General features: G+C 34.6%; 4 protein-coding genes across 7 annotated transcripts; 3 read left to right on the top strand and 1 right to left on the bottom strand.

The window, feature by feature from the left end:
• Positions 1–2,602: 2,602 nt before the first annotated feature.
• On the bottom strand, positions 2,603–10,903 carry LOC135837082 (uncharacterized). The gene is made up of 14 exons (XM_065352233.1): positions 10,677–10,903; positions 10,168–10,493; positions 9,618–10,071; positions 9,201–9,520; positions 8,871–9,135; positions 8,622–8,800; positions 5,742–6,030; positions 5,487–5,647; positions 5,160–5,390; positions 4,927–5,081; positions 4,684–4,842; positions 4,460–4,573; positions 4,084–4,362; positions 2,603–3,349 (listed from the first exon to the last, which is right to left on the bottom strand). Exons 2-10 carry the CDS (start codon positions 10,415–10,417, stop codon positions 4,975–4,977), a joined length of 2,256 nt encoding a protein of 751 aa, XP_065208305.1. The 5' UTR covers positions 10,418–10,493; positions 10,677–10,903; the 3' UTR covers positions 2,603–3,349; positions 4,084–4,362; positions 4,460–4,573; positions 4,684–4,842; positions 4,927–4,974.
• Positions 10,904–11,246: 343 nt separating this feature from the next.
• On the top strand, positions 11,247–13,666 carry LOC135837083 (vesicular glutamate transporter 2-like). 2 transcript variants are annotated; one of them, XM_065352234.1, is made up of 8 exons: positions 11,247–11,531; positions 11,616–11,846; positions 11,925–12,099; positions 12,179–12,436; positions 12,521–12,654; positions 12,738–12,880; positions 12,963–13,083; positions 13,180–13,666. In XM_065352234.1, exons 1-8 carry the CDS (start codon positions 11,355–11,357, stop codon positions 13,321–13,323), a joined length of 1,383 nt encoding a protein of 460 aa, XP_065208306.1. In that variant the 5' UTR covers positions 11,247–11,354; the 3' UTR covers positions 13,324–13,666. The 2 variants fall into 2 exon arrangements, with proteins under 2 accessions (XP_065208306.1, XP_065208307.1); XM_065352235.1 differs by having other exon boundaries at positions 11,248–11,531; positions 11,616–11,850.
• Positions 13,667–13,871: 205 nt separating this feature from the next.
• LOC135837085 (sodium-dependent phosphate transport protein 4-like) lies at positions 13,872–17,828 on the top strand. 3 transcript variants are annotated; one of them, XM_065352238.1, is made up of 9 exons: positions 13,872–14,165; positions 15,723–15,932; positions 16,024–16,254; positions 16,346–16,520; positions 16,607–16,861; positions 16,962–17,095; positions 17,175–17,317; positions 17,399–17,519; positions 17,603–17,828. In XM_065352238.1, the coding sequence occupies exons 2-9, from the start codon at positions 15,777–15,779 to the stop codon at positions 17,762–17,764; spliced, it is 1,377 nt and encodes a 458-aa protein (XP_065208310.1). In that variant the 5' UTR covers positions 13,872–14,165; positions 15,723–15,776; the 3' UTR covers positions 17,765–17,828. The 3 variants fall into 3 exon arrangements, with proteins under 3 accessions (XP_065208310.1, XP_065208308.1, XP_065208309.1); XM_065352236.1 differs by having other exon boundaries at positions 13,873–14,165; positions 15,734–15,932; XM_065352237.1 differs by lacking the exon at positions 13,872–14,165 and adding an exon at positions 14,744–14,893 and having other exon boundaries at positions 15,734–15,932.
• Positions 17,829–17,962: 134 nt separating this feature from the next.
• On the top strand, positions 17,963–26,908 carry LOC135837087 (sialin-like). The gene is made up of 9 exons (XM_065352241.1): positions 17,963–20,751; positions 22,806–23,007; positions 25,067–25,297; positions 25,385–25,559; positions 25,639–25,893; positions 25,991–26,124; positions 26,205–26,347; positions 26,458–26,578; positions 26,662–26,908. Exons 2-9 carry the CDS (start codon positions 22,852–22,854, stop codon positions 26,809–26,811), a joined length of 1,365 nt encoding a protein of 454 aa, XP_065208313.1. The 5' UTR covers positions 17,963–20,751; positions 22,806–22,851; the 3' UTR covers positions 26,812–26,908.
• Positions 26,909–27,300: the final 392 nt, after the last annotated feature.

Consider the following 27,300-nt stretch of genomic DNA (forward strand, 5'->3'; position numbering starts at 1 on the left):
TTTTTTTCTTAATTTTATATTTAGTTTCCTCAAAGTTTTTGAATGTATTCAAATAATTTTTTTTTTTTAGTTTTATGATGGATCTATCCTGTTTTTATTTGATTGTTCCTTACATACAGAGTTCAAACAGAGCTTTTCTGGACAATTTCTAGTGTCTCCTAAATGGTTCTATTAAACCGCTTGGTGATTACAAATTTCGCGTTTTTATCACATTTTGATGACGTTTCTTATCTATTAATTTGACATCGCTGATCACGATTTGAAAGTTCAATTCTTTTGAAAAAAAGCTTCCTTTCACAGGCAACTTTGAGCTTTTTGGAAGAACCAACACCAGAAACGAATTTGCCATGCCCAAAAACCCCCCATTCGTACTGTTCGTACAATCTAAAAAGCTCTCTAAAGCTCGCAAAATTGATTCAATAGTTCAATGTATTAGGAGTATCGAACCTCCAAATATCCTATATTCTCCTAATGAAATTGGTCTGATTTAGCATCAAATATACTCAAAAATGATCAAAATAGGCAAATACGCACTTTTTCAAAATTGAGCTTTTCAGTCGAATGAACGTCAAATAGGGTGTACGAATAGTCGACTATCACTAATTAAGCATCGCTGATCACGTCAAGCTGGTTTATTTTACCCGCCGAAGCTTTTTTGTACCTGAAAGTTCAACTTTTTTGAAAAAAAGCTCAATTTCACAGGGAACTTTGAGCTTTTTGGGAGAACTAACCCCGGAAACGAATTTGCCGTACCCAAAAACCCCCTCATTCGTACTGTTCGTACAGTCTAAAAAGCTCTCTAAAGCTCGCAAAATTGATTCAAAAGTTCAATGTATTAGGAGTATCGAACCTCCTAATATCCTATATTATTCTCCTAATGAAATTGGTCTCATTTAGCATAAAATATACTCGAAAATGATCAAAATTGAATAATATGCACTTTTTCAAAATTGAGCTTTTCAGTCGAATGAAAGCCAAATAGGGTGTACGAATAGTCGATTACCACTAATTAAGCGTCGCTGATCACGTCAAGCTGGTTTATTTTACCCGCCGAAGCTTTTTTAAGTACCTGAAAGTTCAACTTTTTTGAAAAAAAGCTTCATTTCACAGGGAACTTTGAGCTTTTTGCAAGAACCAATACCGGAAACGAATTCGCCAACCTCAAAAACCCCTTCATTCGTACTGTTCGTACAGTCTAAAAAGCTCTCTAAAGCTCGCAAAATTGATTCAAAAATTCAAGTATTAGGAGTATCGAACCTCCTAATATCCTATATTCTCCTAATGAAATTGGTCTCATTTAGCATAAAATATACTCAAAAATGATCAAAATTGGAAAATATGCACTTTTTCAAAATTGAGCTTTTCAGTCAAATGAACGTCAAATAGGTTGTACGAATAGTCGATTATCACTAATTAAGCGTCGCTGATCACGTCAAGTTGGTTTATTTTAGCCGTTTAAGCTTTTTTGTACCTGAAAGTTCAACTTTTTTTGAAAAAAGCTCAATTTCACTGGGAACTTTGAGCTTTTTGAAAGAACCAACACCGGAAACAAATTCGCTTTACCCAAAAACCCCCTCAGTCGTACTGTTCGTACAGTCTAAAAAGCTCTCTAAAGCTCGCAAAATTGATTCAAAAGTTCAAGTATTAGGAGTATTGAACCTCCTAATACTCCATATTCCCCTAATGAAATTGGTCTCATTTAGCATCAAATATACTCGAAAATGATCAAAATTGAAAATATGCACTTTTTCAAAATTGAGCTTTTCAGCCGAGTGATCGTCAAATAGGGTGTACGAATAGTCGATTATCACTAATTAAGCATCGCTGATCACGTTAAGCTTGTTCATTTTATTTGTTGAAGCTTCTTTGTACTTGAAAGTTCGACTTCTTTGAAAATAAGCTTTGTTTCACTTGGAAATTTGAGCTTTTTGGGAGAACCAACACCGGAAAGGAATTCGGCGACCCCAAAAACCTCCCCAGTCGCACAGTTCGTACATCCTAAAAAGCGCTCTAAAGCTCGCAAAATTGATTCAAAAGTACAAGTATTAGGAGTATCGAACCTCCTGATACTCCATATTCTCCTAATGAAATTGGTCTCATTTAGCAATAAATATACTCGAAAATGATCAAAGTTGTCAAATATGCACTTTTTCAAAATTGAACTTTTTGGCCGAATAAAACCGAAATAGGGTGTACGAATAGTCGATTGTCATTAATTAGGAATCGCTGATCACGTCAAGCTCGTTTATTTCATCCGTTGAAGCTTTTATGTACCTGAAAGTTTAACTTTATCGAAAAAAGCTTCATTTGGCAGGAAACTCTGAGCATTTTGGCAGTACCAATGCCGGAAATGGATTCTCCTCGTGTCAAATCCCCCCACTGCGACTGTTCGTACAGCCTAAAAAGCTCTCCAAAGCTTTCAAACTGAATTCAAATGTTCAGTAGTCGAATAATCGCGTTTGGCGTGTAGTTTGTGTTGCATAACCTAAAATTATTGAAGGGGCAAATATGAACTTTGGATAATTGTGCTTTTTGCCTCAATGAAGAGCAAACAGGTTGTAGGAGGGTTCGAATGTTACTAATTATGCATCGCCGATCACGAAAAGGTCATTTATTATAAAAACACAAAAATATCTCGAAAATTGCTAAAAACAAAACAAACGTGATTAAAAATATGAAATGCTCAACTATTCGACGTAAAAACACGACACAGCTTGAACGATCAATTGAACGACCACACTGCTAATTTCCAACACATGGTTTGCTGTCTGCACCTGAAATCAGAACGAATAATTAAAGTACGAGGTACCTACATTTAAAAAAAAACACAACGAAACGCCTGACTTACTTGTATTGCGTAAAAAAATTAAAATAGGTAAGTACCCATATTTTCTACTTTTTACCAATCCTTCTAAATAATAAATATCCCCACAAAAAAAACCTCAAGCAATGCATAAAGCCTCCAAAAGTCGTAAAAAAATATTTAAAAAAATTAGTAAAAGTTTTTATAAAAGATTTTTCATTTTATGACAGCGTACCTACTTCCAAATCACCCCCTTCCCCTCATTCAAGTAAAACGGTTCGGTACCGTTCTTTTCAGAGATTTTTTTTCACTAAAAAATTGACCAGCCTACTCAGGGAAATGGATCAGAAAAATTGCAAAGAAAAAAACAAAAACATGCACAACTGAAATGAAAATAAGAAACTTAGGTATACTGGTACACTACATCTGTAAATTAGATTTATTTTGAACACCAAATTCTTCAGAGTTTCGGAGCACGGGGTTCAGAGTCCTAAACTCACAGGATAGGCCTGGCAGCTGCTATACTTATTTTCATCCTCTCTGCATCTGAAATCAGAAAAAAAAAAAAAGAAATCAATGTTACTGAATAAAAGCTGGATCACTCAAAAACTGGCCAAAAATGTATCAAAAATGGAGAAAAAATTGAGCTGGAGGTCACAAATGGGGTTTCCTGAGATGGAGAGTCTGTTTTTGTGAAGACAACTGTGATTTTGAATTTAATCTAAAAAGTTTCAAACTCTCAAAAGGCCACCAGCAACATCTCTCAAACAACTCAACCTCATACCATAATCTAAAAACATCACAGACAGTTTTCCACACCACCATGAAGGTACTGTCTAAGGCGCGTTTTGTTTTAGCGTGGTTTCCCCTTCAGCAGCTGGTTGGTACTAAAATCAAAAATCCAAAAATCATACTTTTTTTTGTTTTTTTGTGCTGTTTTTGAGTGTTTTGTTGTGCTTTTTATGGCTTTGGATATTTCACAATTGAATTTAAAAAGATGCATTTTTGGAAAATTTTTGATTTTACCAAAGCGAAGCGAGGGTGCAAAAATGCTAGAAAATTTGCAATTGTACCTGAGCAAAGCAAGTAATATGAAAGCCCTTGAAAATTTCAAATTTGTGAGACATAAAAAATTCACATTTTAAAAAAAAAGTCTTGACCCTAAAATTTTGCTCTTTTTGAAGGTTTTGAATCAAATTTCATACCTTTTTTTTAGTCATTTCAAGCTACAGTGTGAAATTTTATGGGTTTATTTTTGGTAATTTTTGATTTGTACCAACCGTGCCTGTAGGCCTAGTCCACGATTTTTCAAAAAAATAATTCTTCCTCGAATCTGAACATGAGTTCAAGGGTTGATCACTGACGTCTTAACTTCGATCTTTCATGATGAACAGTTCCTTTGATGCTCCCAATGGATACATCCCTTGAACATTCTTCCCGAATTCTATGCTGGCAGAATAATAATTTTCTTTTCACAACAGGAATCATCAAATTACGGAACTCTGGTTTAAATACTTCTTTCAGAATTTTTTTCATATCTGTGGACCAGTATTGAAATTCTACCACAGAAAAAATTAAGTAATTAGGTACTGAATGCTCATGTGTTCATCCACTGCACATGCACATTGATGAATAATGTTATTAAGAGGCACAAACTTGGTTTATTCAACGTTCTCTTCATCATTAGCTTATGTTTTTTCAATGCTGATTTCACTGGCTTAGAGTCATCATTGGAACGGCAATTCTTACTAGATTTGTGGTTAATGTCATCTTGAAATTTATTATAACACACAAAAACAAAAAAAGTTTTATATATACCAGTGATTAATTTACGACATTAAAACAATACTTCATGAAATCAATTCAAAAATATTACAAACCTGATTTGCTTGATGTTTTATTGACAACTGGCACATGATTTCTCAATGCCATGTTTACTGGGTTTGCATCATCGACATCAGATCTGCTAGCTGGGTTTGCATCATCAACATCAGAGCTGCTATCAGCATTTAATGTGTGAATGCCGGCATCTTGAACTTCTACCACCAAAAAATACACCAAGTAGTCATGATTGAGTCATTAAATCCAAAATACTGAAATATTCATGAGTAGTAGATACACACTTAATTTGTGAGAAGTCTTGGTGACTTTGTGCAATCTCTTTTTCAGGGCTAAAGACACAGGATTTGCATAAGTTTTGAAACTTGACGTATCATTTGAATGAACTCTAAGCACATTAGCAGAACTTTGAATCTTTTTACCTTCAGTATCAGGTTATCTATTGCATCACAATCAGACAGATAGGTTATCTATTGCATCACAATCAGACAGATTAATATCTAAAGCGTATACAAACTTGATTTGAACATGGATTTCCTAAACTCTGAATTGTGTCCATTCCAAGGACGATTCTTAGCATTATCATCATTTGCATCATCGCCATCATCGTCATCATCATCATCTACAATTTCAGCTAATTCTTCGATTCTATTCAAGTCTTCTGTGCTCCTTCTGCTGGAACTATTATTTTGCAGAGACTTTTTTTCATCGTCTTTTCTTGATGATCCCTTGATATAATTCAACACATCTAAACAAAAAAACAAAATTTAAAATTCAAAATTATACAAGCTTACAATGAGATACCATAGTGACTTCCATATTGAAAGTTATTCTTGTTAGGTACCTTCATCAGTTACATCTTCTGCAGGCTTATTCAAAGTCAATCCTGCCTCATAGGTACAAAGTATTACTGGAATTTTATGGAACTTGGTGGAACTAGATCTCATATTTTCATTATAAACATCATCGTGCATTGATAAGTTGTGCCCCAGCTGTGAAGCTAATCTAGAAACCAAGAAATGAGAACCATTGACATGAAAGATAGGAAAGGAATAAGTGTGTACAAACATAGTACATGTATAGAACTCTTTCAACTTACAGAGTTTTTAGCCTTGGATCTGCATTCATCCACACCATGTCAGTAGCTATGTATTTACGTAGCTTTCCTGCAGTGAATGCCTCGACTGGTTTCACCTTGGCTCGGATTGCAATATTCCTGATAGTTTTTGGACCAGGTATATGGAAGTTATTGCTTCCCAATTGAGCGAATACGTAATCATTGTTTTCTAATCCTTCAAACTTGCCACGAGCTTCCAAGAGTTTCTCAATTGCAGCTACACAATTGATTGGAAGGATGGCATACACAATTTCATTTTTACTACTCTTTCCTGTGAAAAGAAAAGTAATGAGAATTTCAGCACCTAAGTACTCACCTATATACTTTCACACATGCATATTATAGATCCAAACTATGGATCAGTGAATCAAATTTTGGAGCATGACCTTCAAATTACAAAATTTCCAGTCAATTTTTGGAGCTTGGATGGCTTTCAAAATATGATAAATGAAGTTATTTTTTGGAGATAGCACAGTCTCTAAATCATACAATTTCAAATGAATTTGTAAGAGTTTGCTTGGCCTCCTAATTACAAAATTTTTCAAGAGGCCTGACAGGTTGACAGATAACCATGAGAGGCTGAACAGGTACGTAGTTCAGTGACTAGTGCCCTTACAAAGACAGTCAAATGGGTCAATGACCTAGGGAAGCCTGACAGATGGGTCAATGACCTCATGAGACTATACTGGCTGACAAAATCTATCTATGTAGTAGAATTTTTAGGTTTTGAATTCACTCAGTAACATTTACAAGGAGGGTAAGTTTCCTTTACTTCAAGTCAGATCACAAAATTTAAAAAGTTGGGAGATTAGTTATAGGAGAATTAGGTGAAAAATCGAGATAAAAAAACATTTTTACCTAGCCAAGATTTTTTTGCGGGAAATTGTCGAGGGTGACCCCCTGAATAATTCCTGAGAGTTACCACCCTGTACCCCTCTTGCTAATTTTTTTATGGGGGGCTGAATCCCCCCAAAATAGGGTTTTTGCAGTTTTCTCCTCAGGGGTTGATGTTACGTCAAAAACAGTGCAGCACTTTTTTGTTCTACGTCAAATTTTCGATCTAGTGATATATCAACTGTCCATCTACCCCAAAGTGGGGTGGGGGTAGAACCACTCAAATGAGAGGGGTTTTCTAAAAAACACAAAAAAGCTATCGGCGCGTAGGAGGGGTGAAATGGTCTCCGAGAACGTTCGGGTTGACACTAGCATGAAAGGTGGGTACCATCGAGAAACTACCGCGTGAAAAATTTCAGATCCACACCACCTCCCCTTTTTGGGGAACCCCCCTTTTTTGAAATTTCAATAACCCTTTTCTCAGCCCCATTTTAACCGATTTCCAAAATATTTAAGGATGTTATATATGTATATCCCAAGTAGGTATCCCCACAAAAATTTTCAACCCCCTCCCCTCATATTTACCCCTCAAAATGGCGTTTTTTCATTTTTTTACGCCTATTAAATATCTATATTGCGAGGTATAATTTTGGAAACACGTTTTTCGGATGTATTTTTGCCCCCCAAACATCATATACGATATTAAAAATTTTTACTTTGGTGCGCCGTGGTGAAAAATTGGAAGAATGTATCTTAGGGGGGTGAGGGGTGAAATGGGAATTTTGGGGAAAATAACTAATTATGAGTAGGGTATCGTTTTCATATGATTCGATACCGCTGAGCACGAATATGACCTCAGATTTTCTGCTACATTTACCCAGCCCTCTCCAGAGCCCCCCAGCCCCCCTCAATTTTCACTGTTTTTGAAATGAAGTTATTCTGATGACATTGGTATCGTTTTTATATGATTCGATACCGCTGAGCACGAATACAACTTCTTCAACTGCTATATAAGGCAATGCACGACAAATTTTTTCTATCAAAAACAGGCATTTCACCGACAGAAATTAATTTTTGAAAAATATAAAAATTACATTGAAAAATATACAAATAAACGAAGTATCTATTAGAAAAATTTCTGTTTAGTGTTTATAAAAGTAAAGATTTCGTTAACTTCGTTGGGTGACCCATCTCCTCTTTTGACCTAAGGGGATACCAAAAAAACGAAGTAGGTATGTAGAAAATTGCTGTTTATAGAAGTAATGTTTGGTGGATTTTGATGGGCGACCCCTCTTCCTCTTTTGACCTCAGGGACGAAGCAAAAGGGGGCTAAGGGGTGACAGTAAGCACCCCTCCGGTTCCGCAAAAGTAAGAAAAACTTGGAAAATTGTGAGAAATTCCAGAAAGTTTGGAAAATACAAAAATTCCAACAATATTTTAGTTTCAGTTTTCAAAAATTCAAATTTTTTACAATCATGTATTAAATTATCATTCATTTGCCGACAAAATCACCGACCTTATCCTCAAAATTCTCATTTTTTCCCCAAGCTTTCGTCCTCGCTTCGCTTAGGCCAGTTTGGTTCTCTTCTACTGAGTTACAATTTCACTCAAATTTTTTTGAAAGAAACTCTCTGTTGATTATTTGTCAAAATTTGTACAAAATTATAACTGTAAAGTCGTTAATTTAGCCATAATCGAACTGATAATGTTCTGTCGTGTATGAAATTATTTTGGCGTGAATACTACTTATTTCGTTTTTAAATTGTAGTCGTTCAAAAATACTTTTTTGTCAGGCTTCATCTGGTGTGAAACCTCATCATTGTTTGTCGTTCATTCATATTTTATGAACGAAAAAATGCTTGTCGTGATGACGCCCTATTTCGTCGTGCAAAAAATATTTCCCCTTTACAAAATATGCCCATCCTATAATTTGTTGGGAGGAGTGAGTTGTTTTAAACCTACAAATCCAGTTCTAAAGGCCATAAACTACTAAATCAAATAATATGCATGGTATTAATTGAAACATACCTTTAAGAGTGACTACTTCATGAAATTTAGCTATTTCACGGTCCAACTTGCTCATTTTGAGTTCAGAAACATTAACATTGCGCTTGCCCTGAACTCGTCTGTGAAATTGTTTCACAGTCATCCGTGCAACTTCTTGCCCTCTTCGCTTGTTAAATGTGGTTATTCTCGTGAATGCAAATCTATTTTTGGAAACAAAATACAAGCATTATTCATCACCTCAGAAAAGGAACAAAGAACTCAGCTTCCTACCTTGCAAGCTCCAAATATTCCTGGTACGTCGTTATTTCTTTATTCAGCAACTCATTTAGATTGTTGTTGATGAACCTATTAAACTTTGACATCATTGCCCCAGTAGGAACGTCAAAAGTACTTATCTCACTCATGTTACGCTTAGCAACTCTTACACGAGGCTGGATTGCGTTATTCCAGGTATAGAAGAACTTCTTTCTGTATTGGGCCCATCTGCTAATTTTTTGGTGGCTGATCCGGCTGTCAATTGTTGTGAAAAAATGGCCTGTTTGAAAGTATTTTTCACAAATTATGCAGAAATCGAGATTATTAGTCATAATGTTTTCTTACCCAATAATGTTTTCAAATTTGATAACGTGTGAGGGGAGGTGTACAGTTTGCTCAATTTCATTCCAACTTGTGACAAGAAGCGATTGTTTTTGGGATTGAATGCCTCTCTTAAGGTCATCTTACTCTGTTTGCTAACGACTCGAAAATGTTTTAGAAATGTGGCTGCTTTACGTAACTTGGCCCTCAACTGAGTAAATTTTTCAACATGAAGAACTTCAGCAGCATTTTCATGAGGCAACAATTTCACACCTTCCATTCGATCTTCAGCAAACATGATTATAGTTGGGTCTGAAATGATTATATCAGCAATCTCATCTGGACTGAAAAATATCAAAAAACAGCAATAATGAATAAATCTTGAATAGACTAAATTACCACATGTAATAATGTATTATTTCTAATAAGCTTACTACTTACTGCAAGGACAGGAAGAGTTTTCTTACAGCTGGACTCAGACTGCTTATAATTTGCCAATGCTGTCTTGATTCTATTACCAATCTGCATTTTTCACCTTCCTTCAAATTTTTTCTGAAATCTTCCACACACTTATGCCTAGTTGCTGAATTGGTGCGATACATATGATGACAGGATTTACATGAAATGAAACGCCGCAAATCAGAACTTTCATCAATTTTCCCATATTTTAGTATCATGTCAGCTTCTCTACTCTGAGCTTTGGCCTCACAGTTATAACTGAAATTTGCCTTGCCTACTAACTTACTGAATTCTTTCCTTCTTTCCTGCCAAGTTAGATTTCCTTCCATTATTTTTATCATTTCTGGTTCATTTCTATGCACCATTTTCAAATGTTGCGATATCTGAACAAATTTTTTATCGCAATACACGCAAACATTTGCCTTTCGAGGTTTATCTAAAACAGACAAAACAGTAGTGAGAAGATGAAAAACTTGATGAGATTGGAATTTATCACAGAATGAGAATTTCTACCCTACATTCAATTACTTACTTCTCTTTGGATTTTTTTGGGGTTTGCCTTCTGTAGAATCATCATCAGAGCTTGAAGAATCTCTCCAGCTGTTGACATATTTACTTTTCTTTGGCATTTTTTTAGGTGTGTATTCCATAGAATCATCATCAGAACTTGAAGAATCTCCGGAACTGTCGACATATTTACTTCTTTTTGGAATTTTTTTGGGTGTGTATTTCATAAAATCACCATCGGAGCTTGATGAATCTATTGAGCTGTTGACATTCATCTTTTTCAGTTCAAGTATGAGACCCTAGAGTAGTTTACAACTTTCATCAATTGGTCCTTTTGTTCAGGCAGATGTACTGTAACAATCAGAGGACATGAAAAATGAAAAAAATGTGTATTTTATGGTACTAATAAAGGAATGTTCTGTAACACTGATTTTGAAACAGGTATACTAGTTTAAAAAAGTATGTCATGCAACAAAATGCTTAGGATATCTCACAACATAAAATTCAAATAAATGTAAAGTTACAATTATTTACCTCTAGCACCTATCCAAATTGAAAGTGAAGGAAGCAAACAATGCTTAAGTGCTCAGTATGCTCCAAGTTACCAAAATCACAACTGGGAATAGGAATATCTGAAAAATAAGAAATGCTTAGCATTAAGAACATTGATAAGTAGGTATAAGTTGTGCATTGAAATAATCCCCCCCCCCCAGTCCAAATTCATGTCACTCATACTGTAAACTTGAACATTATATTTTTAATTTGTATTTTATCAGCAAAAAATCTTACTGAGCATTTTAATTTAAAAACGCTGTACGCCTAATCAATACTATATCATCCTTTTCAAAGCTAAAGACCTTCAATAAAAGTTTATTGATGAAAACACAAAACACTTGATGGATTTTCTATTCAGTTTATAGTACTTGTTGAAGATGTCTACCATAAATTTAATCTTACCCAGTAATTAATCTTTCAATACAACAAGTAATTCAGGGTCACCATTTTGTTAGTCTTTCTCATCAAAAAATCCCAAGATAAACACATGTACTACGTTTTTAAAGAATTAGAACAACTCACTGATAAAAAAAATCTAGGAAAGATACCTACTCGAGAAACGATTACGACTCTAATTCACAGCCATTTAGCAGCTACACCGTAACCAACGTCAAGATGTTAGTGTAAAGTGTAAATTTCCACCAGCAAAAAAAAATTATGCAAGTGACAACTGCATCATCATGGAGGCATTCGAAGCGATATATTGTCGTTGCGATGGTGTTCGTCGGATACATGATATTTTTTGCAGTACATGCCAATGTAGGAATGGCTGTGGTTGAGATGACATCGCCAAAGACTAGTCCAGGTCCAAATGGCACCTCTATAATAACTGATGTAAGTTTTTCAATTTTTTGTTTGTTTTTGAATTATTTTTCCTAGTAATTTGTAACTGAATCTCTATACCAATGGTCATCATAGGGACCAGAATACAGCTGGGACTCGGTTCAGAAAGCTCTGGTGATCAGTTCCTTATCATATGGTCGCATGCTAAGTCCAATAGGTGTGACATTTGCTGCGAGAATTGGAGGGAGTACTTTATACCTGTGGGGGATCGTTTGTGTTGCAGTGATCACATATTGCACCCCGTATCTCCTGTATCTGCACTTCTATAGCTTTCTGTTGGGAAATGCCCTCACTGGATTTTGTGAGGTAGGTATGTGATTTGATCTCGTCCTAAAAATAAGGCTTCCTAAAATGTGCTAGGTTAAGGAATATTGAAATCTTTAGGGGATGGCGTATGCTAGTGTAATAGAAATTTGGTCCAGATGGGCTCCACCTAATGAAAGAGCAAAGATGGCATCTATTGGTGATATGGGTGTATATGCTGGTCTGATGTCTTCTTTCATGGTGTCTGGATGGATATTATACGAAATGGGATGGGCAACGTTATTCCATATTACTGGTAAGATATTGGAATTAGATAAGCAATTTTACAGATCATCATGAATTCTACCTAACTTATCAATTATGATAATTTAAAGGCATCGCAACCTTGTTTTGGGCTGGGATTTGGTACGTGCTGGTGAAAAATGATCCTGCAGATGCTGAGTGGATCACTGATGATGAAAAGAAATACATCAAGGAGCAAATGAAAACCGTTGTTGACGATCAAAAGAAGCTTGTTTATCCTTGGAAAGATCTGCTCACATGTGTACCATTTTGGTTGGCTTGTATGGTAAAGTTTGCTTATGGCGTTGGATTTGCATTCATGATGATGAATCTTCCTCAATATATCAAAGGTATAATTCCATAGTTTTAGTCAATTTTTGCAGATATTTCAGATTTTCTGGTAATTAATCACCAACTTGTGGGACTTGTCACAGATATGAATGACATCGATATCAAGAAGATAGGATACATATCGACAATTCCTCAAATTTGTGCATTAATTGCGATGCCTTTTGCTGGATATATCTTCGATTACATGAGATCAAACGAAATACTTTCATTGACCAATGTTAGTCCAGCAAAATAATCACTAAACGTGTCCAAATTACCTATATAACCTATACTACAGTGACAACTCTAATTTTTTCCTAGGTGCATAAATTGTACGCCTGCATAGGTTTGATTTCGGGAGTGGTGACATTTTTGGTAGCTGGTCTATGGCCAAATTTCATAGCTTCGGTTGTTTGTCTATCCTTGTTTCAAGTCTGTGTCTCGTGTACTGTTTTAGAAAATCAGTAAGTTGATTGAATCAGATCGAGTACGTACCTATTAATTTGGTACGAAGATTATTAATGATCTACATTTATTTGAATAAAGAATTGTAATGTTGGATCTGGCTCCGAGATACGCCGCATTCATGGTATCAATAGCAAGTTCCTGTTACACTGTAGCTTTGATTTTAACCCCTATGATAGTTGGCTACACTGTTACATCTCATGTGAGTAACAAGAATTCACATATGAATTTTTATTCGCCATCAGTCATCACGAATGTTATTCAACAATATAAGTATTGAAATTCATGGTTGTTTTAGAGTCGATCACAATGGAACATATGCTTCATGATTTTTGGAATTTTGTTCGTCAGCACTTCGTTGATATGTTTGAAATTTCTCAAAGTGAAACTGCAGCGTTGGGCGAATTATTCGCCAGACGAGTCGAACGAACAGAAAACGTGATGATAACCTCAATAGTAAGTACCTACCTGTACTTTTTCTATCAAAATAAAACTTCAGATACCTACACAACTTTGACATTGGATAATTTCTTTCAATTTTAATTCTATTAAAATCGTTAAAACAACACTTTTATCAATTTTTTTTTCGCGAAATGAAAAACGAACAACACGTTACACCTACTTAGATTTCTAGGATTAATGAACTCGTTGATAACCTACGGTTATCTCAAATTTCGAGATACAATAAAGATAGGTGTGCCTAAGTCTATTCGTACCTACGTAATGTGAGTACTTTGTGTGAATAATCAGTATTCTTTCTTGCAAATAAATATTTTTTTCTCTCACATCACCGAATTCTGTAATACTTTAAAATAAGAATACAGAATGTTAATCAATTCTGCTTATAATACTACTTTCAGCCTACACCACGCTCAACTGGCAACTCAATTACATTGGGCATTAAGATAAGTAAATTATCCATGCAATTTGTATATACATACATCTTACGTATTCTCAACTTCGAGCATATTAAACCACCCGAATATATTATTTTCAATTTCATTTAAATTCACACCAAACAAACGTGCAAATAGTGATTGAATTAGGTAACCGAGTTTAAAATCTGGGTTTCAAGCCAAGTATCAGTAATGCTAGAAACTAATTTCAGTGATTGAATGCATCTAGTTTGAATATCAGCGTTTAAGGTTGTCGAATCTCAGAGGTGCTATGTAGAAGCTAATTTGTGGACTTGATACTCGTATTAGTACACTGTGGTTCATAAAATTTTATTGTTTTTGTGGAAAAGTGATCTATGGTTTTGAACTAATTTCTTCAAAAAGCCAGGTAAGAAAGCACATCTCATTTTCTCACTCATATCTCATCAATGAAATTCCAATAAACAAACACGAAATTAAAAAAGGTTAAGTAACAAACACTCATTTTTCCAATTTTGAGGGTAAACATTTATGTATTAGTAGGCTTCAATTTTCTTGTGAGCAAATTTCAAGATGAATTAAATAATTTCACGTTTTTAACCCCCTTATCAAAAAAAACTTGCAGTACTCTTTTTCTTTACTTAATTTGATTCATCAGCAATTGATTCACTCATTCTCGAACGATTTTTTCCATCCATAAGTAAATCATTCTTGAACGAATCATTTTCAATTTTCATTAATGGATGTGAAAATTTGATTCACTTCAGCAGTGATTCAGTCGATCTTTGATGATTTTTCAATTCTACGCAAATCGTTCGTGAACGAATTAAATCCAGTTTGTGATTTGTGGATTAAAACTTTCGAGTTTTATCACGTCATCTACCTGTGGCTAATTTGATTTTTCAGTGATTCATTCGTTCGCGAACGATTTTCCGCTCTGATCAAATCGTTCGCCATTTTCATTGACAGATTGTAAGATGTTTCGTTTTCATCTTGTGGTGTATTATCTGATTTGAATTCTAAGTGATTTTTTTCTTCTGATAAAATCGTTCGCGAAAGAATCATTCGCAATTTTATTAATGGACAAAAGAACGTTTCATTTCATTTTGCTGCACATTATCTGATTTTTATTTCAAAGTAAGTAATTTTGTCATTCTCAAATATTGAGCGAATTTTAAAATTTTCTAGGATTATACCCACTGTGTAAATAGTACAATTTTTAATTATTTACTTCAACCATTTTTTTTTTTTAATTTTTTACTTTGGCAGATAGGTATCAACAATTTTGTGATTTCCAAAGATTTTCGGATTAATTTGACCATTTTATCATCTTTTTCTAAATTTTCTGACTATTTCAATCACATTACTTACCAAAAAATACTTACCAACAATTGCCAGCAATTTTCCAAAAATTATCAGTGATTTACCAAACATTGCCAGTAGGCAGTAATTTTACAAAAACTGGGGGGGGGGGGGGGGTAATTCATCAAAAATTACTAACAATTTACCAGAAATTATATTTAGTAATTTACCAAATAATTCAAGTAACTTGCCCAAAATTACTGGTAATTTACCAAAAAACGAAGGTACGAGTAATTCAACAAAAACTACGAATAATTTTCCGAAAATTGCCAGTTCCCAATTTACCAAAAATTATCAGTAATTTATCAAACATTTTCCGGCAACTTACTGAAATCTACCAGTATTTTACCAAAAATTACCAATAATTGGCCAAAAATTACAAGTAATTGACCAAAAATAACCTGTGATTTACCAAGAAATACCAATAATTCATTAGACAAGAAATTACCAGTAAGTAATTCACCAAGAATTATTACCATGCTTTGACCTTAAAATTATAGCCTCATACGAAGAAAAATTGTTTTCATAATACGTTAATCTCTCCCGTTCCCCTTCCATCTGAAAAAGTTTGATTTCAAACTGATGACGATGTAAACATTTCAAGTAATTTTTCAGCTCACGAACTGCGATCAATCAAAATCCATAGAAGTGCATCGCAATGACTGGGAATTTTTCAAAACGATATGTCATCGTTGGAATGGTATTCGTTGGATACACGATTTTCTTCGTGACACATGCAAACGTAGGAATGGCAGTGGTTGCGATGACGTCATCGAAAAACATCACAGGACCCGATGGTGTGATTGAAGTTATTGTAAGTTCGTCAAACTTTGATACAAATTACCTCTCTCTTCCAATATGCATGATATCATCTAACCTACTTATATGTATAATTCAATTCAAAGCCGGCAGAATTTGACTGGAACTCGATCCAGAAAGCAATGGTGATTGGTTCATTCTCATACGGTCGATTGATGGGAGCCTTATTGGCCATATACGTGGGACAGATTGGAGGAAGTACGGCGTACTTTTTGGGACTCGTAAGCACAGCCATTGTGTTAATTTCAGTACCGTTTTTATTGAACGTCAATTTCTGGTTATTTGTGATAGGAAATGCTCTCAGTGGCACTTTTGAGGTAGGTGCACAATAAATTACACGTCATAAACTCTGAAATTTTTTTTATTTTCCCATGGGACATGATTTTACGTTAATTGTTAACTACGTAGGGGATTTCATATACCAGCGTTCCTCAAATTTGGTCCAGATGGGCTCCTCCAGATGAAAGAGCGAAAATGGCATCTATAAGTGTAACCGGAGTATACGTCGGACAGATTGTTTCTTTTTTCGTAGGAGGATGGATATTATACGAGTGGAATTGGGAAATATTATTTTACGTCACAGGTTCGGCGAGAAAGAAATCATTTTCAGTCCTGTTACATAAATATGCATATTTACCTACCTATCAATATTTCATTTTATGTTTTCAGGGATTACAACATTAGTATGGGGCTGCATATGGTTCATGGTGGTGAAAAACGACCCTGCTGATGATAAATGGATCTCGAAAGCTGAAAGGGATTATATCAAAGAACAACTCGCGACTAAAATTGAAGACAAAAAGTTGGAGTATCCTTATAAAGACATCATGACCTGTTTACCTTTTTGGATAACATGTTTGGGTAAATTTAGCTGCGGATTTGGTGTGACTTTCATGATGTCGTATTTGCCTCAGTATATCCAAGGTTCAGTATACCTACCTACTTTCATAATCAATCAGTCTCAAAATCATCCAGTTAGTCAGATCGAAGTAATCATTAATTATTCTTGTTATATACCCAACAGATACAAATAATGTCAATATCAAAGAAATCGGATACTTATCGATGATTCCTCAAATTTGTGCGGTGATCGCAAACCCTCCAGCTGGTTACATCTTCGACTATTTAAGATCAAATAAGATACTTTCACTAACAAATGTTAGCATTTTTTTTTTTGCTTATTCCCGGTAAAAGTTTAAAAGTTCGCAGTTCATTTTATTTTTTATTTTTTTTACAGATTCATAAATTATACACTTCTGTTGGTTTATTTGCTGGCACGATCGCCTTCTTGGCAGCTAGTTTATGGTCAAATTTTGTATTTTCTATTGTCTGTATGGCCATAAGTCAGCTACTGATCACGTGTGCAGTTTTACAAAATCAGTAAGTTAGCAACTGAATTGATTATTTTTATTCGTCCGTTTCTTCATTTTCATTTTTTACTTGAAATTATTTTTTTTACAGGATAGTGGTTCTAGATCTGGCCCCAAGATATGCTTCTTTTATGGCATCTGTGGCAATGTTCTTTTATAACTTGGCTTGCATATTGACTCCTACGATAATCGGATTTATTGTCACGTCTCACGTGAGTACCTATTCCAGTAAAAATGGCAGAGAAGCATCATACCTACATTTAATCTATACCAACCTACGTTTATTTATTTTCAGGGTCGTTTTCAATGGAGCATTTGCTTCATCATATTTGCAGCTCAGTTTACCACAACAGCTTTAATTTATATAAAATTCCTTTCGGTTAAATTGCAACGCTGGGCAAACTACAAAATTGATGAGCAACCAGGTCAATCGTTAGAAATCAAGTCATCGACGTGAAATTCTCCATCCATTTTCTATGAAAAACTGTTTTTTTTTTTTTAATACAAAGTGCTTTACAGTAGGTATTTTCTTTTAAAAATACCTAGAAATTCTCATTTTTTTCAGAACCATGAAATTTTTTATCGATTTTCAACTCTCCATCTTGGTTTGATGAAATTTTGGGGAAATTTCAAGTTTCAAAAATGTACTGGAGGCTCCAGTAATTTTCAAAAATGTCGTTGGAGGCTCTAAAATGACTTGAAATCCACCAGAAGTCGTCTTCAGAGGGTGTTGAAATTGGAGTGTAGAGTAAATTTCAGCTTTCCATCTCCATCTTTGATGAAATTTTGTGAAAATTTAAAGTTTCAAAAATCTGCTGGAGGCATCAGGAAGTTTGAAAAAGTAGCTGGAGGCTTCAAAACGACTTGAAATTCACCTGCAGTACTTCGTAGCGTATTGAAATTAGTTTTTAGAATAAATTTCAGCTTTACAACTCCAATTTGATGGAATTTTGTGAGAATTTCGAGTTTCAAAAATCTGCTGGAGGCTCCAGAACTGCTCTAAACGGGTTGAAACCGTTTCCAATCGATTTGTTATGTCGAAAATAGGGTATATCTCACATTTCAGCTTTCTTGGTTAATTTGGTAAAATTTTGATTTTTTCCCTCATTTTTGGCCTAAATTCGATTTTCAAAAATTCACCAAAAATTGAAAAATGAACTTTAGCACTTGAAATTTTGACAGGTGATAAATTTTTGCATGATCTTTCGATCTACTTTTGTAAAGTTTGAAAAAGTTCGTGCAAGTCCTATGTTAAAACGCAAAATCTGCGATTTCGGCTGACCTGTCATTCAAAATGGCCGCCATTTTGTAAGTAAGGCCAATTTTTTTTTGGCAAGTTGGCTTTAAAATGTTCCTTAGGATGTCCCCTTTAAGAAAAAAGTTGTCCCCGAGGATCGGCGGGGGGGGGGTGCAATTACTCCTATTGTCATATGCCGGACTGTAAATCATGTTCATTTTATCCAGTAAAGATAATTTAAATACGAATGGAAAAATTTTAGAATAAAAAACCCCTCTCTTCCTTCAATACACAAAATTTCAAAATTTATGTTCAGCTAAATCCATTGAAATGAAAAGTACATAGGTACCCACAAAAATTGAATCCAGCACTTTTCAAACTACAATAGCGTGTAAGGTAGGTAAAGGTACCTACTTTTTTTTCGCAATAAAACAGCAGTTTGATTTTTCGAAACACGTTCTCGAAAAAAATCAAATTTTACGAGAAGATTTCACTGAATTGAAACATTTTAAAAAATGTGTTTTTTGAGAAGTTATTTAAAAGTAGGTACCTAGGTACATAATTAGGTATGTACGTAAGTTTGGAATTTTTCTTTCGAATTTTCTGAATTCATAACACGAGGTTCAAATTTTTTCAATATTATTTTGAAAAAATTGTGGATTTCTTTCGCAAGTTTGGCAAAAACGAAACACTTCTCGTCTAATATTTTGAAAAAAATAATGACTTTTTGGCCATTTTCTCAAAACGAGGACCTTTTTTACAAGTTTGAAAAAAAGACATTTTTCTTAAATTTTAGCACAAGAACTAGGATTTTTCAAGTTTGGTAGCTAAAAAGGACTTTTTGAAAATCGTTGGCAAAAAATTATCTCCTTTTTGCAAGCGATTTAAAAAAAAACAAGACTTTTTCTATTTGAAAAAAAAAAACGACAAATTGTGTAAAGCTTCTCCTCCTCTCACCTCCCACCACCTCCAAAAAAATGGAAAAAATTGTTAAAAAATAAAAAACTTATGTTTGCAGAAATTTATTAAAAATTTCTTACCTATTGTGTGAATAATCAGTACTCTTTTTTGCAAATGAAGAGTGATATTCCAAAACTCGCTTTGTCCATTTTCACAACTTTTCAGGAGAGAGGAAAAACAGTTTCCCTTTAAACGGGTAAATTGGCTTTTTAGGCGAGTTTAGCACTTTATTTGGGTGGATTTATGATGTAGGAGTGTAGGTATACATTTCATCCACTAAATACTGCTGAAAAAAATTTCAATAAAAATAGACAAAGCGCGTTTTGGAACATTATTTTTTTTTAAATTTTTAGTGAATTGGCTATTTAGGTGAGTTTAACACCTCATTTTGGTAGGTTGATGATGTAGGAATGTGAGTTAATACTTCATCTACCAGGTACCACTGAAAACCCAATTTTGATAAAAATGAACAAAGCGAGTTTTGGAATATCACTCTTCAAATGAATACACTTATTTTTTTCTCTCATACCACCGAATTCTGTAGTACTTTAAAATACTATGAATACAAAATGCTAATCAATTCTTAGAATAAGTAAATTATCTGTATAATTTGTAAAAATATGCACATCTTATTCTCAACTACGAGCATAGGTATTATAAACCACCCGAATATAGGTACCTACATATTATTTTGCATTTCGTTTAAATTCACACCAAACAAACATGCAAATAGTGATCTGGGCGGCTATTCCCGAAATACCTTTGCCCCCTCAATCACCGCAATCGACGTAATGAGCGTTGCAAATTATTGGCGATATCTACTAGAGAAAAAAAATATATTTTAACTAAATATTAATTGGACTTTATAAACATAATTGTTACTCAAATATTAAAATAACGCATATTACGCCGAACACGGTTACTTCTTGGCGACGCAAACGACGCAATCTTCTACGTTCAATGCGTTCGATTACGTCGATTGCGGAGGCAAAAATATTTCGGGAATAGCCCTGGGTTGTGAGCCAAGTTTCAGTGATGCTAGAAACTAGTCTTGGTGATTGAATGTAGGCATCTAGTTTGAACATCAGCGTTTAACGTTGTCAAATCTCACACGTGCTATGAAGCTAATTTGTGTACTTGATACTCGTATTAGTACCCTGCCCACATACATGGTGGTTTATTAAGTTTTATTATTTTTTGGTATAATATGATATCAGTTTTGGCGTAAATTCTTCAAAAAAAGTCAGGTAAGAAAGCACATCTCATTTCTCACTCATCTCTCGTCAGTCATTAATGAATTTTCCATAAACAAACACGAAATTAAAGAAGGGTAGGAGGGAACACGTACAGTTGTAATTTTAAACGTAAGGTATTCGACTCGAGGATGAAAATTTATTGGTACAGGGTTCAATTTCTTTGTGACCAAATTTCGAAATAATTTTATTTTACGTTTTTTACCGCCTTATCAGAAAACTTGCAGTGATTAAATCTTTTGTATTTGATTCATCAGCTCTCACTCATTCACGAACGATTTTTTCCATTTGTAAGTATAGGTAAATCATTCTCGAATGAACCATTTTTATTTTTATTACTAATGGATTTGAAAATTTTGAATTTTGCCACGTTCGTTATTTTATTGTATGTATTTGATTGAGCAGCGCCTGAATGATTTTTCGATTCTGAGCAAATCGTTCGCGAACGAATTGAATTCAGTTTTTGATCGTTGAATTAACATTGTCGAGTTAATTATCACGCGTCGTTTATAGTTAATTTGATTTTTCAGTGATTCATCTCCTTCGATCAAATCGTTCGCGAACGAATCATTCGTCATTTTCATTGACATATCTGATTTGAACTCTAAGCGATCCATTCGTTGGCGAACGATTTGATCAAAGGAGAAAAATCGTTCGCGAACGAATCATTCGCAATTTTTATTGATACACCAAAAAACGTTTCGTTTTACACGTACTCGTATTGCTGCCCATTATCAGATTTTTATTTCAAATTGATTCTGTCGTTCTCGAATGATCCGTCGTTTCTGAGCGAATCATTCGCCAACGAATTAATTTGAATTTTCGTTGATAGATTTGTAATTTGAATACTGAGCAACTTCTTTCTTTTAACAATTTTCGCATCAATTTAACTTTCTTGCATGTCGCATGCGTACCTAAACCTATGCACAATTTTTCCCAATTTTGAATTACCTAACTTTGGTGTTACTGCACCAACTTTCTATTTTTACGTAAATTTGGCTGATTTTTCATGAAATTTGGACAATTTTTACGATTATATTGTGCTATATTATTTATTTATATGTATAATCAATTGTGTTTCTTTCACTTTGTATTGCACATTTTCGTAATTTTCGCATTATTTAATTTGCCATTTTATCACAATTTCTATATTTTCAATAATTTAGTGCCGTGGATAAGTACAATTTATTGATTTTATGGCAGTTTCAATCACTTTAATTAGGTATTCTTTTATTTTTCCGTTTCATTTCATGAATGTGACTTTTTTAAAATTGTAAAATTATAGAAATTTTCGAAAAAATTAATTTTCAAGTAGAAATTATACATACATTACCTACCCAATTCTTGGAAATTACCCTTGATTTACATAAACATTCTCAGTAATTTACCAAATCTAGTCCATAATATACCATAAAATACCAACAATTGCCAGAAAATTACTAGAAAATTATCAGTAATTCACCAAAAATTACCAGTAATTTACCTAAAATTTCTGATAATTTACAAAAACTTTTCAATAATTTACCAAAAATTACCAGTAATTTACCAAAAATTACCAGTAATTTACCAAAAATTATCAGTAATTTACCAAAACTTAATAATCATTAGTAATTTACCAAAAGTTAGTGATTACCAGTAATTTACCAAAAGTTAGTGATTACCAGTAATTTACCAAAAGTTAGTAATTACTAGTAATTTACCAAAAGTTATCAATTTACCAGTTATCAGCAATAATAGGCAAGAAATTACGAATAAGTAATGTAAGTACCAAGAATCTAGTGCCTAGTTAAACCAATAAATTTATATTGGAATAAGCAGAAAAAGTTGATTTTTGAATGATAGCATGTCATCAAAACTTTAATCTTTCATTACAGCCTTATAAAGACAATACTCCAATATCCTAAAAAAATCAGATCCTTGAACAATGACTTCATCAATGCTCGGACCTTCAAATTATAGGCTCATAAGAAAAATGGGGTTCATAATATGTTAACCTCTGCCCATCCCCTCTTCTCTGAAAAAATGTTACCTTCAAAGTAATTTTTCAGTCCGTAAACTGCGATCATCAATCAAAATCCACAGAAGTGCATCGCAATGACTGGGAATTTATCAAAACGATATGTCATCGTTGGAATGGTATTCGTTGGATACACAATTTTCTTCGCAACCCATGCAAACGTAGGAATGGCAGTGGTAGCGATGACATCATCGAAAAACATCACAAGACCCGATGGTGTGATTGAAGTTATTGTAAGTTAGTCAAACTTTGATACAAATTCTTCTTCTTCTTCTTCTGGTAGCCAGGACCGTCTCAATCTTTGGCATCATCTATCGGTGTTTTCTCCCCTTCTCTGTCCTATGAAGTTGCCTTCCAGATGATTCCTCTGTATATATCTCTATCTGCCATTGAGTGAAAGAGGGTTTCCACACCACGCCAAGCCCTGTCCAATTCCTAAGATTTCTCAGCCACAACAGTCAAGCTTCCTTCCTCGGCTGCGTTTCCCCTCTATCTTCCCCATCATAATGATCTGCAGCACCTTGTATCTTTCGCCCCTCATCGCATGGCCAAAATAACAGAGCTTCCGCTTCTTCTCTAAATTGATCAACTCCAGTTCCTTCCCAATCATTCTCATCACCTCCTCATTCCTTTTCTTTGCCATCCATGGTATCTTCAGGATGCGACGGTAGCACCACATTTCGAATGCTTTGAGCTTATTCATAGTATCTCCCTTCAGGGTCCAGCTCTCACATCCATACATTAGAACAGACCATACATAGCATTTCATTGCTCTAACTCGGGTTTCTACTGACAAATTGTTTGCAGTCAGCGTCTTTTTCATCCTCACAAAAGCAGATCTTGCCTGTTCGATTCTGCTCTTGATTTCTTCACCAGAATTCACATCACCATTCACCCAGGCGCCTAGGTATTTGTAGTGTTTCTCCTGTTCTAGAATATCGCCTCTGATCATTATTTCTATTTTATTGGATTCTTCGCTGCCCACCTTCATTACTTTGGTCTTTTTTGTGTTTATTCAAATTCCATAATCTTTACAGGCCCTTTCCATTGCGTGTTATCAGTTTCTCCAGTTCCCCTTCACTTTCAGCAATAAGTGCCGTATTATCGGCATATCTAATGTTGTTTATCAATTTGCCACCAATTTTTACTCCTTCAGTCCGACCTTCCACAACCTTTCTAAATGCCTGATCTGCATATACATTGTACAGAATGGGAGACAATATCCACCCCTGTCAAACTCCATGTTCTATTTTCATTGGATCCGTCTGTTTTCCATTTTACAAAAGGATTGTGGCCTTTTGTTGACAATAAAGGTTTTTAATTATTTGTATGTCTGCTGGATCCAACTTTATCAACCCTATCAACCGTATTATTTCAAAAAGCCTTTCATGTTGCACTTTGTCGAATACTTTTTCAAAGTCTAGAAAACATATATAATACATTGGTTGGTGAAACTCGCATTTTTTGCATCAAAACATCGATACCAAACAGTGCTTCTCTCATGCCCAGACCACTTCTAAAACCAAACAGTTCTCTGCTGATATTTTCTTCACATTTTCTTTGTATTCTGCTATGTATAATTCTCAGAGATACTTTGAGGGTATGACTCATTAGACTGATCAGTCTGCAATTGCTGCAGTATTTGGGATGGTGGTTTTTAGGTAGAGGTATAAATGTTGACATCATCCATTCCTCTGGTATTTCTCCTGTTGCATAGATTTTATTGAATAATTTGGTGAGTATTTTGAGTCCATCTTTGTGAAGTGTTCTAAGCAACTCTGATGTTACTTCATCTGATCCTGGTGCTTTCCATGGGTTAGCCTGTTTTATTGCCAACTCAACTTCTGCCTCCAATATACCTACTCAGATATTCTACATCTTGGTCTTCTTGTTCCTCTTCTATGTGGATGCCCCCAAATAGTTCGGTTATATATTCTTTCAAGGTCTGCTCTATTTCCTCTTCTTCTACTATCAGCTCTCCGTTGTTTTTCCACAAGGTCATGGGCTTTTTACTTCTGTAAGTATATCCTGGACATTTCCTTCAAGGCTTTGTGCAGGTTGTAATCATCGTGCTTTTCTTGTAGCTGTTCAATTTGCTGGAATTTCTCGATCACTATCTCCTCTTTTTACTCTCTAATCTTCCCTCTTAACTCTCTGTGTATCCGTCTGTATTCGACGTCGTTATTCCCTTTTTTTTTTTGCTTCTCTACATTTTTCAAATAGCATTTCCAATACATATGCATAATATCATCTAACCTTCTAATAAGTACTTGTATGTAATTCAACTCAAAGCCGGCAGAATTTGACTGGAACTCGATCCAGAAAGCTACGGCGATTGGTTCATTCTCATATGGTCGATTGATGGGAGCCTTATTGGCCATATACGTGGGACGGATTGGAGGAAGCACCTCGTACCTTTTGGGACTCGTAAGCACAGCCATTGTGTTAATTTCTGTACCGTTTTTATTGCACGTCAATTTCTGGTTATTTGTAGTAGGAAATGCACTCTGTGGCACTTTTGAGGTAGGTGTACAATAATTACACGTAATAAATATTCTGAAATTTCTTTATATTTCCATGGGACATGATCTTACGTTAATTGTTACACAGGGGATTTCATATACCAGTGTTCCTCAAATTTGGTCAAGATGGGCTCCTCCAGATGAAAGAGCGAAAATGGTATCTATAAGTTGGACCGGAATGTACTTTGGACAGATTGTTTCTTTTTTCGTAGGAGGATGGATATTATACGAGTGGAATTGGGAAATATTATTCTACGTCACAGGTTCGTCGAACAGAATCATTTTCAGCCCTGTTACATAAATCTGCATACCTGCCTATCAACATTTCATTAATTTTTTCAGGGATTACAACATTAGTATGGGGCTACATATGGTTCATGGTGGTGAAAAACGACCCTGCTGACGATAAATGGATCTCGAAAGCTGAAAGGGATTATATCAAAGAACAACTCGCAACTAAAATTGAAGATAAAAAGTTGGAGTATCCTTATAAAGACATATTGACCTGTTTACCTTTTTGGATAACGTGTTTGGGAAAATTTAGCTACGGATTCGGTTTGACTTTCATGATGTCCTGTTTGCCTCAGTATATCCAAGGTTCAGTATATCTACCTACTTTCATTATCAATCAGTCCCAAAATCATCCAATGAGTCAGATCGAAGTAATCATTAATTCTTGTTATGTACCCAACAGATACAAATAATGTCAATATCAAAGAAATCGGATACTTATCGATGATCCCACAAATTTGCGCCGTGATCGCAAATCCTCCAGCTGGTTACATCTTTGACTATTTGAGATCAAATAAGATACTTTCGCTGACAAATGTTAGCATTTTTCACCCGCAGGTATTTCTAGCAAAATTTCTAAACTCTGCAGTTCATCTTCATTTTTTTTTTTTTTATAGATTCACAAATTATACAGTTCTGTTGGTTTCTTGGCTGGCACGATTGCCTTCTTGGCCGCTAGTTTATGGTCAAATTTTGTATTTTCTATCATCTGTATGGCCATAAGTCAGCTACTGATCACGTGTGCAGTTTTACAAAACCAGTAAGTTGGTAATAAACTGAACTAATTATTTTTATTCGTCCGTTTCTTCATTTCATTATTTATGAGTTTTCTTTTTTTTACTTAAAATTATCCTTTTTTTTTTTTTATAGGATAGTGGTTCTAGATCTGGCCCCAAGATATGCCTCTTTTATGGCATCTGTGGCAATGTTCTGTTATAACTTAGCTTGTATATTGACTCCTACGATGATCGGATTTATTGTCACGTCTCACGTGAGTACCTATTCCAGTAAAAATGGCAGAGAAGCATCATACCTACATTTAATCTATACCAACCTACGTTTATTTACTTTCAGGGTCGTTTGCAATGGAGCATTTGCTTCATCATATTTGCAGCTCAGTTCACCATAACAGCTTTAATTTATATAAAATTCCTTTCGGTTAAATTGCAAAGCTGGGCAAACTACAAGATTGATGAGCAAGCAGCTAAGCCGCTCAATTGTTAGAAATCAAATCATCGACGTGAAATTCTCCATTTTTTTTTTTTTAAATCAAGAACTGGTGTTCTTTGTTGAAAATACAAAATGTTTCAAGTACATACAAGTATTTTCTTTTAAAAATAGCAATTTTCTGTTTGTTTTTCAGAACGAGGTAATCTTCTAGAAATGAATTTCTCCTACATATTTTTATTGATTTCATGATCCCAGCTTAGGAAAGTGGCGATTTTCCCAAGGTGTGAGATTCTAATTATTTTTTTATAAATCATGTACATTTTTTTCAGTAAAAAATAATTCAAATACGAATGGAAAAATTTTAGAATGAAAAACCCCTTCCCTCAATACATGAAATTTCAAAATTTATGTTCAGCTCAATCTATTGAAATTAAAAGTACAAAATTTGAACCCAGCACTTTTCAAACTACAATAGCGTGTAAGATAGGTAAAGAACAAGTTCTACTTTTTCATCGTGAGGCTGCAGGGGGGAGGAGTAGCGGG

This window comes from Planococcus citri, chromosome 2 (genome assembly GCF_950023065.1).
Source record: "Planococcus citri chromosome 2, ihPlaCitr1.1, whole genome shotgun sequence".
Classification (NCBI taxonomy): Eukaryota; Metazoa; Arthropoda; class Insecta; order Hemiptera; family Pseudococcidae; genus Planococcus; species Planococcus citri.

What these genes read in the sequence shown, in the direction of transcription:
- LOC135837082 (XM_065352233.1), bottom strand. Translation starts at nt 10,417, where the DNA reads ATGAATGTCAACAGCTCAATAGATTCATCAAGCTCCGATGGTGATTTT. An exon ending in GAATATTTGGAGCTTGCAAG is followed by an intron (nt 8,801 to 8,870) that starts GTAGGAAGCTGA and finishes TTCCAAAAATAG; the next exon opens with ATTTGCATTCACGAGAATAA. An exon ending in AGAAGATGTAACTGATGAAG is followed by an intron (nt 5,391 to 5,486) that starts GTACCTAACAAG and finishes TTTTTTGTTTAG; the next exon opens with ATGTGTTGAATTATATCAAG.
- LOC135837083 (XM_065352234.1), top strand. Translation starts at nt 11,355, where the DNA reads ATGCAAGTGACAACTGCATCATCATGGAGGCATTCGAAGCGATATATT. An exon ending in TCTTCCTCAATATATCAAAG is followed by an intron (nt 12,437 to 12,520) that starts GTATAATTCCAT and finishes GACTTGTCACAG; the next exon opens with ATATGAATGACATCGATATC. An exon ending in TGTACTGTTTTAGAAAATCA is followed by an intron (nt 12,881 to 12,962) that starts GTAAGTTGATTG and finishes ATTTGAATAAAG; the next exon opens with AATTGTAATGTTGGATCTGG.
- LOC135837085 (XM_065352238.1), top strand. Translation starts at nt 15,777, where the DNA reads ATGACTGGGAATTTTTCAAAACGATATGTCATCGTTGGAATGGTATTC. An exon ending in ATGGTGTGATTGAAGTTATT is followed by an intron (nt 15,933 to 16,023) that starts GTAAGTTCGTCA and finishes TTCAATTCAAAG; the next exon opens with CCGGCAGAATTTGACTGGAA. An exon ending in TTTGCCTCAGTATATCCAAG is followed by an intron (nt 16,862 to 16,961) that starts GTTCAGTATACC and finishes TATACCCAACAG; the next exon opens with ATACAAATAATGTCAATATC.
- LOC135837087 (XM_065352241.1), top strand. Translation starts at nt 22,852, where the DNA reads ATGACTGGGAATTTATCAAAACGATATGTCATCGTTGGAATGGTATTC. An exon ending in CACTCTGTGGCACTTTTGAG is followed by an intron (nt 25,298 to 25,384) that starts GTAGGTGTACAA and finishes ATTGTTACACAG; the next exon opens with GGGATTTCATATACCAGTGT. An exon ending in TTTGCCTCAGTATATCCAAG is followed by an intron (nt 25,894 to 25,990) that starts GTTCAGTATATC and finishes TGTACCCAACAG; the next exon opens with ATACAAATAATGTCAATATC.